The sequence below is a fragment of the Haliotis rubra genome, unplaced genomic scaffold (assembly GCF_003918875.1).
Source record: "Haliotis rubra isolate DU_JTF1 unplaced genomic scaffold, ASM391887v1 Scf91, whole genome shotgun sequence".
Lineage (NCBI taxonomy): Eukaryota > Metazoa > Mollusca > Gastropoda > Lepetellida > Haliotidae > Haliotis > Haliotis rubra.
Genome location: NW_025767646.1, coordinates 2,366,563 through 2,381,443, shown reverse-complemented (window position 1 = coordinate 2,381,443; position 14,881 = coordinate 2,366,563). Strand labels below are relative to the sequence as shown.

The 14,881-nt window shown below is 43.3% G+C and overlaps 2 protein-coding genes across 2 annotated transcripts in view; both read left to right on the top strand.

The window, feature by feature from the left end:
- The window catches only part of LOC124264129, a 44,686-nt gene extending 37,519 nt beyond the window's left edge, over nt 1–7,167 (top strand). Inside the window, exon 14 of the mRNA XM_046698849.1 lies at nt 6,952–7,167. Coding sequence (XP_046554805.1) covers nt 6,952–7,167 — 216 coding nt within the window. The remainder of the gene's footprint in view (nt 1–6,951) is intronic.
- Nucleotides 7,168–10,584: 3,417 nt separating this feature from the next.
- LOC124264128 (translation initiation factor IF-2-like) lies at nt 10,585–11,364 on the top strand. Its single transcript, XM_046698848.1, has one exon. It carries the CDS (start codon nt 10,585–10,587, stop codon nt 11,362–11,364), a length of 780 nt encoding a protein of 259 aa, XP_046554804.1.
- The last annotated feature ends 3,517 nt before the right edge of the window (nt 11,365–14,881 follow it).

The window sequence follows — 14,881 nt, the reverse complement described above, 5'->3', positions numbered from 1 at the left end:
ATTCTATATTTTGTGCATATTGCTTGATTTTCATCTAATTTTCCCGCCAAAAATCATATTGTCTCAAGCACGTGTCTGCAATCTCAAAAAATTCATGGCCAAATTGTATCCCCATTTCTAATTGCCTCCTGCCCCCCGGGTCCTCCCTACTCTTTTTATAACCGATTTTCATTGTGTCAAGAATTGTTTTGTAATCTGATTGGATTAATGGACAATATTCGGCATTATTTCATCCCTTACGGGTACATTCATTCGTCTATATATCTATTCTTTGCAAATTCGATAAAAAAGAGGCTAAAAATTAATCTGCAGAGGCAGTGTGATCAGGCTGAAGCCTGTCGGCCGTGTGCCGTACAGACTCGAAAGACCACGTCCAGGGCCAACGGTCTAGAGTCTATACCCATAGGTCGTTGTGGTGCTCTACTCGGGAAAGCCGTAGTATCACCCGCGAACTGAAGCTGATGAGCAATCCCCACGGGGGAGAAGCCAAGGTTTCGAGCGGGAGGGACTATGTCGACGGTTCGACATTAGGCAGGATTTGCCCATGGCGCAAGCCGCACGGGCCCTGCCTTCAGTCCCTGGGTTTCAACCGGCAACGGTAACAACCCATAAAAGCCCTCTCGGCCGGCCAACCTTTCCCGCGCAGGCGGATTGGAGCCGCGCGAGCGTAACGGGGCTGATCCTGTGGACCGCTTGCGGCCCACACGTATGGGATCGTCCCAGTCAACCGTACCAGCTACGGGAGACACGGGCTTCACGGCTGTTCATCAGCTGCCATCCCCCGTAAGCCAGGGGTGGTCTGGAACAGCGCGAGCATAACGGGGCTGATCCTCGTATGGGATCGTCCCAGTCAACCGTACCGGCTACGGGAGACACGGGCTTCACGGCTGTACACCAGCTGCCGTCTCCCGTAGCCACGGGTAGATCGGCGGATCGGTGGCATGGCATAACGGGATATATCTCGGCTCAGATTGACACCGTCTAGGTCGACAAGGTCGACCGACGGTAGCTTATGCCCATGGCACAAGCCGCATGAGGTCCTGCCGTTAGTCCCGGGGGTTCAACCGCTTGCGTTTGACCTACTGATAATAAGTCCGCTTGGCAGGCAATCGTTTATTACCGCATGGTGCGGTCGGAGTTGCAAGCCGAATGTGTCCGAGTGCCATCCACGGAATCGTCGGCCATAGTAACTCGTATGACGCCAGCAAGAGCCATAGTTTAGGCAGTAAGGTACTCTTTAGTTTATATGTGGGTAGTCGAGTATCAACCACAGAGTGAGCTAGTTAAGTTTTTCGCTTCACTCAGCAATATTCCATCTTTATGGCGGCGGTCTGTAATTAATCGAGTCGGGACCAGACAATCAAGCTTATGTTCAACAACATGAGCATCGATCTACACAATTGGGATACGATGACTTATTGTGCTAACCAAGTCAGCGAGCCTGACCACCTGTTTCTATTAGTCGCCCTTTATGTTAAGTAGAGGGACCTCCCAAGACATTTCTTCCCCATTCATCACTTGTAAACGGCATTTGGAAATTCTCACTTCTCAACTCTCGGTAGATATCTACCTTCAGGGAGAGAGATATAAGGGTGTCAGCAGTGTTTGTCATGACGCAGATAACCTGCGTTTTTTTAACACACAATTATCTCAAATAGGCAGTGGATTTAGAAGCTTGCGTCATTGTTGACGAACAGCTACTGGGCCCTTAGTTCAGATAATCTAACTTGGGTTCTATCCAATGACTGGTTTGTTTTTTTGTTTTTGTTGTTTTTTTGACTGCTCGGTACTGCTTAAATACCTGACATGTCTTATTTGTTTTGTTTGTTGTTATTAAACAATCAACATTGATGTCTTGATGGAAGTTCCAAACTGACGTTTACTCACAAAACATATCCATGACTCCTTCGCATATGTCACTTGAGCCTACGACAACTCTGAGCTAGGTAGTTGTCGATCTCGTCTCCACTCAACAATCTGTTCCACTTGGCGTGGTAAACAATGATATACATTTTCGTCATCTGGTCCTATTACTTCGTCTACTACTTCGGTTTTTCATCCGTTCCATTGGAATCTACCTACGGCCACGGCTTCCAAACAACCCGGTACAGTTGTTTAAGGTACTCTGTATCACATACAAGAGTCTAAATGGCATGGCACCAAAATATCTATCATATAAGTGAATGGCTAACCCGTTTCAACCACCCAGACAACTACGATTTGGAAGCAATTCTTATTTAGTATTCCTTCTTACAGACTGCCTTGGCCTCTTATTGCGAGTGTTCTTTCAGTGGTTGCGCGCCATTGCTGTGGAATAGACTGTTCCTCGCTATAAACTGTTTCCATGTTTTATTGCGTTCAGATCACATCTTTCAACGCATCTCTTTCATTGTACTATTAACTCAACCTCACTTGTAGCGCTTGAGCATCCACTTGTGGTTGGATTTCGCGATATATAACCTTCAGTAATATTATTATTATTACTATTACTGAATTAGAAACACCACGGCTATATTCGAGGCCACGGTTCAAATCAATCTGCTGTCCCACGAGGTTACAGCTGTTCAGGTAGCACGAGTCGGACCAGGTGACGACCGGGTGAATGAATCAGATAAGGGGATGACACGTGCATTTTCTTGCCAGAATGCACTGTCAGCTGAGAGCTCAATGGGAGGCACGGGCGATATACCGTTAGGTTGGAAACAAGACTGATATCCAGTCACTGAATACAGGCAAGTGAGTTTATTCAAATTGCCTCAATATAACCAAGCAGGGTACATGGGTACCTGGTGGGATAATTCATGTGGCTATTCAATTTTCTCGCACCTCTTGGCAGCATGGGTTTTCAGGGTTAATAAAAGGTAACATGTCAACACCTTGAGCATGTGCCTTGTACCTGGAAAAGGCGTGTTATAGGGCACATTTATTGTTCTAACAAGTGCCTATTATCCCTCTGCTTCTGACGGATCTTGGAAGGTGTATTCCGTCGTTAGTTTACTTTTTCATCACCCTCATCTCCCTAAACACGCTAATGGCATCTTCCGTTTGGTCTACCAACTTCTGCCATGCTTTGCGACCATGTGTTACGCTGGGCCTCATCTCGCTTATCGCAATATCATAAAAGGTGGCGCAAGTTCTTGGTATAAAGGGAGCGGAAACCAGCTTGGGAACCAGCTTAGACATTGTGTAAGCTAAAATATAACGAATTTTTTGCATTGGCTGATAAATAGTATTTACTGCGGAATGAATGACGCTGATTGGCAGAGAGCTAATACATTGTAAATGGACGCCGTAAGCATCGTGTTGTTAGGTTTTAGAGTGTTACGGGGGGACATGAGTTTAATCATGGGTTTAATCAACGGCTCGTTGAATTGTAATATCTTTTTCTATGAAGGTACGTTCTTTGAAAAATATGACGCGCCATTGGAGATGCGCTGTAAGCGTTTTATGCACCATGTGGGAAATTATTCCGTGCTTTCATGTCTGTGTTCACTGTACAAGTGGCTGGACAATTCAGTCATGATATTGCAAATACGAAGGCTTAGCATCCTTGGCTAGGGGTATGGATAGACAAGCCAATGTCAACCTGGATAGGATGGGGTTGTTTTTTCCTCGCCAGTGCTTCAAATTGATAGGGATTTCTCACACCTATCCTCGAAATTATCCAAAAATTTCGTTCTTATTTACGTCACGTTACTCCTAGTCCTAGGGAGTTTTAGGTTTTCGACTGTGCATACTAGATCGATATCTTTTCATACGGCAGTTGCCTTGTCTTGGGAATCGGGTAGCTTCCTCACCCAGGTTTTGAGGATTATATGGCAATTCATCAAGATTCCATGGTGGTCATGTCAGCCCACGAAGGATGCTTGCCCACTCCTTTTTGGATGTCGTTTTTTTCAGGCAGTTTTCGATGCCAATCACACTCGAGTGATTGTGTTAGACCATTCGGCAGCTATAGTACCATCTCACCTCTTGACTGGAGATACGAATCTTCCAGAACAATCCAATGAGGAAATTGTTTCAACAATTTCTGGATATTTTTCATTGTTATGATATCGCTCCTACAATGTTTTATGTTGATGGGAATTCAGATTCAGGTCTATCTCAACGATTCTTAGTGGATTTCTACTTTTTCTCAGTGACGTTAAGACACTGAAACACAGTACTATGGTGGACTACAGATCAGCAATCGCTTCTGTTTGAGATATACAAGGACTAGCAGTGGTTCTAACAGCTTGCTCTACAAGCCGATTAGTTCATTCCAGTTAAGAATTTATTTATTTATTATTATTATTATTTTCAGCTCCTAGTCCTACAATCTTCCCCAAGTTGGCTTTATGTTTAATTCTGTAGTCTCTCCAGAAGTCTTCCAAACCTATGTAGGAAATTTATTTTTATTTCTTCTCCATAAAAGGTGGGTTTTCTACTTGTCATTGCTACATTGCTACAGCTTCCAGCTCCAGAATTTTTGGCCATAGACTTTAGTCAATCACCTTTACAGGAGGCTCTAGATGGCTGTCATGTAGAACTTAACCAGTTTGTTCTTGCCAAGAATCAGGCTTCTGCTGGCGGTCTCTCAGCCACAGAGTATACCAGATTCAAGTATTCCCTACCTCTGCCTCTAGATCAGACAGAACTAGACTCCTATGCCCTATTCGAGCTCTGAGAAGGTATATCCAGCATGCTCTCAATATCAGACATAGTTGCTGCTGTTTGTTTGTTTTGTGCTTTGTTTTGTTTTATTATCTCATGCAAGACAATTGTTGATTTGGAGTTCTTGATTGAATATTATATCGTCTTGGCTTAGGAAGACAATAATTTCTTGTTTACCAGGATTTTGACCCCAACTTAGTGAAGAATAGTTTTCCCTGCATGAGACCAGGGCCTGGACGTCGTCACTTGCAGCTTGGGGGTCCATTTCAGTAGATCAGATTGTTGCTGCATGCCGGTGGAAGATCTCTAATCCCCACACCAATTTGCTTTTGCGAAACTCATTCCATCCTTAGAGAGCCTACGGACAGCGCCTCTCCTCCTCTTGTTTTTTCCCTTGAAGGGGAAAAAGAGTGGGGGGGGGGGTGCATATTTATATATATCCAAACTCAGCAGTGGTTCACTGTCTTTGGACTGTGAGGGAGGAAACAGGTTAACAGTAAACGGAAGGATGAGGATCTTTGAAGAACCGTATCTAATAATGTTTATCACCAGTAATTGGAATTATTATATCCGCTGCAATTTATTACTCCAGTTAAATAATCCACAAGAAGACTTGAAATCACAAACCGGAAGTGACGTCACGAACCGGAAGTGACGTCAATGAACCGGAAGTGACGTCAATGAACCGGAAGTGACGTAATCAAACAGGAAGTGACGTCACAGAAACCGGTTAAAATGAGAATCAGTCAATAGACTATTACAGAACCGGATATGACGTCTGGGACCAGAAGTGACGTCACAGTCTTCTCCAAACACCAGATACTTCTCCCTCACAAGGATGATCTTTCCCTTTAGGTAATTAAATACTGAAATATCCAGGGAATGATCTAGGTAATCCATATGTATATTACATTTCATCACTTAAGTCATAGTTACCCTAATTGTTATGTCATAGACTTAGTGGTATTGCTGTATTCATCATCTGTATAAACCCTCCTTCCTTATGTGAGATTCTGGCAACCATAATCCAGAGGGAATGTTTACGCCTATAATTAGGAACAATTACATGTATTGTTAGTAATTGTTAGTAAACTTACCGTTGGATTATTGGATCTAGTGCCCACCCGACCTCCCCACGAGGAGATGCAGAAGATGTCAGTTTTCTTCAGAAAAATCATGAGAGGTTTTCAACAACTACGTTGTGACGTCACAGCTAGCCTAAGGGAGATAACCGCGTAACTCTTTAAGCATACGACTAGGGATACCTATGACTTAGTTAAAAATTTCATTTCCATTCTGTATGTATCTGTGGAATCCACAGGAATAAGGCAACCATAATCCAGAGGTAAGTTTACTAACAATTACTAACAATACATGTAATTGTTCCTTATTGGCAAATGAACAGGATAATATTTTGCACATGGTAGTACACAATAACTTTCAAGATAAACAGTCGCTTCTTAGATGTTACTGTATATTCCATAATAGGCATCCTGGTATATAATTATCAAAAGTGGGCTTGTTAGGACCACACGTGATACCAGGAGTCACGTGGGAACAAGTAAACTTAGTAAACATTGATAAAGCTAGAACTGTTCCAATAATAGGTCATTAGACATGGTGAGTGATAGCTAGCAGTATTTCCATTAGGTAAGCACTTTTTAAAAGCCTTAATCAATATGGTTTCTCAGTGATTTCCTTTTAAGATAACCTGGAAATAACAATCGTATTGACATATCAGGGTAACATGTACTGCCAGTCATTTAATGCACAGTGCCCTAAGTGATCACCCAACATGATCCTTTCAATAATTGTTTAGTGTGAAGTTCTAAGGAAACTAATCTGCAACCATTATTGTCATACAAATTAAACTCTCTGACTTCCTCATGTTGTTCCTATTTTTGTTGAAATCTGTATCAACAACAGAAATACGTCCATGGTTTGTTAATTGCCATTTGCTATCACAAGGTATTTTTGTGTGTAGAGACCAAATAGCATGAAGCATCCTAAAACAAACTTTTCATGTGCTATTTTCAAATTACAACAATGGTCACAGCTGATGTCAGAGTTTAGCAATTTAGGAATTTCATTCTCAGACAATGAACTTTTTTGTCATGTCATCAATGTCATTAGTCTTGTCAGTGTTGTAAGTAACTGTGTCACCTGCTGAATGGCTCCCAGGCTGTTTCACTGCAAATTTATTTACCTGAATATGGCAAATACGGTAATACAATTCATCAAACTTTTAGTGTCATAGTGTTATTCCTGGGTACAGATTTGACCATTTGACTATCGCAGGCCCAGGTGGAGTTGATGGAGTCTGATAGCATCAAGTCACTTTCGAAGATGGAGAGGAAACTGAAATCAGCTGAGACCCAGCTGATGCAGAAGGAGGTAGACATTGTGAATGAGGAAGCAGTCTTACAGACCAAGTTTGAAAAACAGCTCAAGCAGGTCAAGGCATCGGCTGATGTATGTCTTATTACTTGTTACACTTTTACCACGGCCAAGTAGTGACTTGTTACACACTTACACCGGCCAAGTAGTGACTTGTTACACATTTACACCGGCCAAGTAGTGACTTGTTACACATTTACACTGGCCAAGTAGTGACTTGTTACACATTTACCCACCAAGTAGTGACTTGTTACACATTTACACCGGCCAAGTAGTGACTTGTTACACATTTACACCGGCCAAGTAGTGACTTGTTACACATTTACACCGGCCAAGTAGTGACTTGTTACACATTTACACTGGCCAAGTAGTGACTTGTTACACATTTACACCAACCAAGTAGTGACTTGTTACACATTTACACCGGCCAAGTAGTGACTTGTTACACATTTACACCAACCAAGTAGTGACTTGTTACACATTTACACCAGCCAAGTAGTGACTTGTTACACATTTACACCAACCAAGTAGTGACTTGTTACACATTTACACCGCCAAGTAGTGACTTGTTACACATTTACACTGGCCAAGTAGTGACTTGTTACACATTTACACCGGCCAAGTAGTGACTTGTTACACATTTACACCAACCAAGTAGTGACTTGTTACACATTTACACCAACCAAGTAGTGACTTGTTACACATTTACACCCAACCAAGTAGTGACTTATTACACATTTACCCCAACCAAGTAGTGACTTATTACACATTTACACCGGCCAAGTAGTGACTTGTTACACATTTACACCAACCAAGTAGTGACTTGTTACACATTTACACCAACCAAGTAGTGACTTATTACACATTTACAGTTTACAACAACAAGTAGTGACTTGTTACACATTTACACCAACCAAGTAGTGACTTGTTACACATTTACACCGGCCAAGTAATGACTTGTTACACATTTACACCATCCAAGTAGTGACTTATTACACATTTACACCGGCCAAGTAGTGACTTGTTACACATTTACACTGGCCAAGTAGTGACTTGTTACACATTTACACCGGCCAAGTAGTGACTTGTTACACATTTACACTGGCCAAGTAGTGACTTGTTACACATTTACACCTGGCCAAGTAGTGACTTGTTACACATTTACACCGGCCAAGTAGTGACTTGTTACACATTTACACCGGCCAAGTAGTGACTTGTTACACATTTACACCGGCCAAGTAGTGACTTGTTACACATTTACACCGGCCAAGTAGTGACTTGTTACACATTTACACCAACCAAGTAGTGACTTGTTACACATTTACACCGCCAAGTAGTGACTTGTTACACATTTACACCCGACCAAGTAGTGACTTGTTACACATTTACACCGGCCAAGTAGTGACTTGTTACACATTTACACTGGCCAAGTAGTGACTTGTTACACATTTACACCAACCAAGTAGTGACTTGTTACACATTTACCCCAAGCCAAGTATTGACTTGTTACACATTTACACTGGCCAAGTAGTGACTTGTTACACATTTACACCGGCCAAGTAGTGACTTATTACACATTTACCCCAACCAAGTAGTGACTTATTACACATTTACACCAACCAAGTAGTGACTTATTACACATTTACACCAACCAAGTAGTGACTTGTTACACATTTACACCGGCCAAGTAATGACTTATTACACATTTACACCTTCCAAGTATTGACTTATTACACATTTACACCGGCCAAGTAGTGACTTGTTACACATTTACACTGGCCAAGTAGTGACTTGTTACACATTTACACCAACCAAGTAGTGACTTGTTACACATTTACCCCAACCAAGTAGTGACTTGTTACACATTTACACCAACCAAGTAGTGACTTGTTACACATTTACACCGACCAAGTAGTGACTTGTTACACATTTACACCGCCCAAGTAGTGACTTATTACACATTTACACCGCCAAGTAGTGACTTGTTACACATTTACACTGGCCAAGTAGTGACTTGTTACACATTTACCCCAACCAAGTAGTGACTTGTTACACATTTACACCGGCCAAGTAGTGACTTATTACACATTTACACCGGCCAAGTAGTGACTTATTACACATTTACACCAACCAAGTAGTGACTTATTACACATTTACCCCAACCAAGTAGTGACTTGTTACACATTTACACCAACCAAGTAGTGACTTGTTACACATTTACACCAGCCAAGTAGTGACTTGTTACACATTTACACCGGCCAAGTAGTGACTTGTTACACATTTACACCAACCAAGTAGTGACTTATTACACAGTACACTTATTACTTGTTACATTTACACCGGCCAAGTAGTGACTTGTTACACATTTACACCAACCAAGTAGTGACTTATTACACATTTACACCAAGCCAAGTAGTGACTTATTACACATTTACACCGCCAAGTAGTGACTTGTTACACATTTACACTGAAGTGACTTGTTACACATTTACACCGGCCAAGTAGTGACTTGTTACACATTTACCCCAACCAAGTAGTGACTTGTTACACATTTACACCAACCAAGTAGTGACTTGTTACACATTTACACCAACCAAGTAGTGACTTGTTACACATTTACACTGGCCAAGTAGTGACTTGTTACACATTTACACTGGCCAAGTAGTGACTTGTTACACATTTACACCGGCCAAGTAGTGACTTGTTACACATTTACACTGGCCAAGTAGTGACTTGTTACATTTACACCCGGCCAAGTAGTGACTTGTTACACATTTACACCAACCAAGTAGTGACTTATTACACATTTACACTGGCCAAGTAGTGACTTATTACACATTTACACCAACCAAGTAGTGACTTGTTACACATTTACACCGCCAAGTAAGTGACTTATTACACATTTACCAACCAAGTAGTGACTTATTACACATTTACACAAGTAGTGGCCAAGTAGTGACTTATTACACATTTACACCAACCAAGTAGTGACTTATTACACATTTACCCCAACCAAGTAGTGACTTATTACACATTTACACTGGCCAAGTAGTGACTTATTACACATTTACACTGGCCAAGTAGTGACTTAGTAGCCAAGTAGTGACTTATTACATTTACACCAACCAAGTAGTGACTTATTACACATTTACACTGGCCAAGTAGTGACTTATTACACATTTACCCCAACCAAGTAGTGACTTATTACACGAAAATACACACGACATGGTGGCCACCACGGAAGACCGGACCGACCACACAAAGAGCCCATGGAATCACCGACCACCCCCAGCCATGAACGCCAAAATAAAGGAACTGGATTCCACAACCAAAACATGGAGTGAAAGAAAGGACCGGAATACGAAAAGGACCGAAAATCCAACAAAGACCGGACCGAACGAACGGAACGGGACCGTGGAAGGATAACGGGCCACAGGACCGAACGCCGGCACAGGGTCTGTGGAGGAACTGGGGAGGGTCTGTGGAAGGAACGCAGGAAAATCCCGGAACCGTGAGTGGGGCCCAGGAGGCGGAATGGCCCCAGGAAGGAAAGGAGGCACAGGAAAAATCACAAGGGTCCGTGGACCCGGACTGGGGTGGCCCCGTGGCATGTGGAGGGGCATGGGTCCGGGAAAAATCCCGGAGTGGATGGACAGGCCCAGGCATGGAGGTCCCAGGTCCGGATCAAGGAGTCCACAGGGTCCAGTGAGCCCGGGCACAGGGTCCAGTGGACAGGACCCGTGGAGGAAGGAGTGGCCCGGAAGGAATGGCCCCAGGAGGAAGGAAAGGAGTGGCCCCAGGAGGCCCCAGGACAGGGTCCAGGAGTGGCCCGGAGTCCAGGAATCCAGGAGGAAGGAATCCCAGTGGAATCCCCACAGGAGCATGGAGGCATGGTCTGTGGCATGGAGGAAGGATCCAGGAGTGGCCCCAGGAGTGGCCCGTGGCCAGGGTCCCAGAGTGGCACAGGGTCTGTGGAGGGAGCCCCAGGACCCCACAGCCCGGAGGAGTGGCCCAGGCCCAGTGGGCATGGCCCCAGGAGGACGCGGAGGGTCCAGGAGGCCCTGTGAGCCCAGACTGGGGTGGAGGAAAGGAGTGGCCCAGGATCCAGGAGGAGGGTCTTGTGAGTGGGGTCTGGGGAAGGAGGGAGGGGTCTGTGGAAGGAGTCTGGGGAGTGGGGTCTGGGGGGGAGAAGGAAAGCCCCGGGAGTGGCGGAGATCTGTGGGATGTGGCTGTGGGGAGGGGACTGTGGGATCTGTGGATGTGGCTGGGGAGATCTGTGGGATGTGGCTGTGGGGGACTGTGGGATGTGGCTGAAGAGTGGGAAGTGGGTTTGGGGAGATCTGTGGGATGTGGCTGTAGGGGACTGTAGGAAGTGGGTTTGGGGAGATCTGTGGGATGTGGCTGTAGGGACTGTAGGGAAGTGAAGGTTTTAGGGGAGACTGGGATGTGGCTGTAGGGGACTGTGGGGAAGAGGGTTTGGGGAGATCTATGGGATGTGGCTGTGGGGGGACTGTGGGAAGAGGGTTTGGGGAGATCTGTGGGATGTGGCTGTAGGGGACTGTGGGAAGTGGGTTTGGGGAGATCTGTGGGATGTGGCTGTAGGGAGACTGTGGGAAGTGGGTTTGGGGAGATCTGTGGGATGTGGGGGACTGTGGGAAGTGGGTTTGGTGAGATCTGTGGGATGTGGCTGTAGGGGGACTGTAGGATATGGGTTTGGGGAAATCTGTGGGATGTGGCTGTAGGGAGTTTTTAATAAGGATGGGCAGGGGAGAGTTTTAATATTTATCAGCAGTGAAGAGTTTCTTTAAATGTGTATGATGTTTGAAACATTTCGCAATCCCTAGATGTTTTGACCAGTGTGTGTGATATTTTGTATTTTGATGAGTTTCCCCAAACTCTGCTCTGTGTGAGAGTATGCACATTGTACTAAGTTGTGATTTTCTGTTTCCAACTCAAAAGCATTAGAAGTCCTCAATTGCCATTGGATAGCCTGATGATTAAGTTCCAGGTTTGATTCTCTTGTTGGTACAATGTCTGACTGACTGACTGAGTTTGGTTTTACGCCGCTTTTAGCAATATTCCAGCAACATCACGGCGGGGGACACCAGAAATGGGCTTCACACATTGTACCCATGTGGAGATGCGAACCCGGGTCTTCGGCGTGACGAGCCAACACTTAAACCATTAGGCTACCCCACCGCCCCTGTTGGTACAATGTGTGAAGCACAGGCCACTTTGACTTTGGTGTGTATGCTTGTGATGTGGCTGGAATGTAATGCCAAAGCCCTTCCTGTATTTGGTATATTGACTCACATTTTGTTCTTTTAAACACCCAAGTCAGGTGAGATGATTCCACAGGTATGAAAGGCTAAATATGGACCTGACTATGTTGAAACCATACAGATTTTGTTGTCGGAATTGAGACAGGCATTACCAAGAAAAACTTAATGTTTGAATTTTGTTGAAAGATTTTCATTATTGAAATCATTCTTGCCGTACGCATGTCAAGGAAATTTTATCTGCCATAATTGGCATTTGTGAAGCTTGTAGCTGAAAGCATCCACATATAAAGTCTATACCGGGAATTTCCCACATGTATGAAACGTGTGACTGTTGCTGTCCTCTTGTAATATCAAGAATTATACAACCCAGCTTACTCCCCAATTTATGTTTCCGAAAGGTAGGTATAGAAGACGATTTCTGTCTTTTTGTGGAACAAATATCTATTGTGTCCACATTGTTTCAGGGGTGGTGGGGTAGCCTAGAGGTTAAAGCATTTGCTCATCACACCCAAGACCCGGGTTCGATTCCCCACATGGGTACAATGTGTGAAGCCTATTTCTGCTGTCCCCCACCATGATATTGCTGTAAAAGGGCTAAAAGCAGCATAAAACCATACTCACTCACTCACTCAAATTGTTTTCAGTTGGAGGACACACAACGGTCATTAGAAAAGAAGAACAATGTTCTCCTGGAAGAGTTGTCCCATTATGTCACTCAAAATAGAAACAGGTGAGAATCAGAACATTGTTCTCCTGGAAGAGCTCTGTCAGTGTATCAGGTGAGTCAGAAGAATATTGTGCTTTTGTGGGAGGTGTCTCTCTATAGCAGGTGAGAAACCAGACCCAATATGTCTGACTTGCACTTCCTGTGTACCATCATGTCTGGGATTTAGGTTGCTTTTACACTTAACAGTTTTGTACATGAATATCAAACATCTCTTTAACCAGCTTATCTAAGTGATCAATATTATCTGTTGTTATGGTTATAAGGTCTATCTTTCTTTGTCAATATTATTAGACATTAACCCTTTTGATCTCCACACCCTGATATGTTATACATACCTTAAGGTGATATCCTGGTTTTATTTCATGAAGAAAGCTTCCCAGGCCTTGAAAGCCAAATTGACATCACAAAGTACTTGTTAATGAAGAAAAATCTGATTTGATGAAACTAACACTGATATCTGCCTTATCAGAAAGGGTTAAGATCTGTCTCTCAGCATCTGTTTATTACACTCTGGGCTAGCAACTTAATGAAAGAATCAAATTCAATCAAATCTGGCTCACTTCCATTTGATCTGACCAGAGACAGACAGAAATGGTTACAAACTGTATGATCACAGGTTCTTAAGCGTTATGCGGTACTGCTACTTAAAACCAAGTTGGCTACCAAAATCAAACTCAGCTCCTACAAAATTCGGCCTTTTCTTTGTCCACTTATTTAAAACCCCAGATGAAAATTTGAGCAGCCTGATCGAAAAGACACATTGATTTTGGTGTGGGGAGATTGGAGCCTGTTTGTGGCTTAATGCACACTGCATGCAAACTATCTTTTTCTATTGACGTGACTTTATGCTGTCATCTTCAAGGGCTGTTTGGTGCTTTCAGACACACTGTTTGAAAATCTGGTTTGTGGACTGAGAAAGGTGGTCCCAACGTTGCCTGGCAAGGTCAGAGGTCACTGGCTGTCCTCAATGACTTAAGCTGAATCAATTCAGTTCTTGGTGCCCTTCACAGATGTTATGAACGCTTTCTTGAATTGCCAAACTATTCTTTTAGCATCTTGAGAAGCCGTAATTAACTGTCTGGGATATAGCACACTCACACTTCCATCATCTGTGGGATGTTGGCATCTTATGTTGATAAAAAGTGGTTTCTTTATGTGTTGAATTAATTGTTATTTTGTGTCTCATGCATCTGTTTAGTGATGTACAAAAAATTGATACCTGATAAAACAATCTTCCATGCAATTGAATAATTCCTATTTTCTTAAAAGAATTTATTGATCTCAACTTTATTTAGATGGTCATTTTCACTTGCACATGTAGCATTTCTTTTCTCACCCTGTAAATTACAGGGAGGTGGGGTAACCTAGTTGTTAAAGCTTTCGGGCCATCCGGTTCGATTCTCCACATTGGTACAGTGTGTGAAGCCCATTTTTGGTGTCCCCAGCTGTGATATTGCTGGAATATTGCTAAAACGGTGTAAAACCATACTCACTCATTCCTCACCCTGTAAATTACAATTCTGGAACAATTCCTCTGAATACCAATGCATTTCTGGAAAAATCTGAATTCCTTTAAAATTCTTTTTCAAGTCCAATAGTCCAATATTCCAATGTACATCTGTTACAATTAAACCATTTCTCTTCCTTTCCTCACCGAATTCCATAAAACTAATTGAGAGATACATCTTGACATGTTCATTTTAGCTACTTGCCGTGATCCACCATAACTACCCACCTTGATCTTCAGCAACCCATGCTTGTTGTAAGAGGCTTACTTAACGGATCGGGTGGCCAGGCTTGCTTACTTGGTTGACACATGTCA

Excerpts from the sequence above, each read along its gene's own strand:
- LOC124264128 (XM_046698848.1), top strand. The coding sequence starts at position 10,585 with ATGGCCCCAGGAAGGAAAGGAGGCACAGGAAAAATCACAAGGGTCCGT.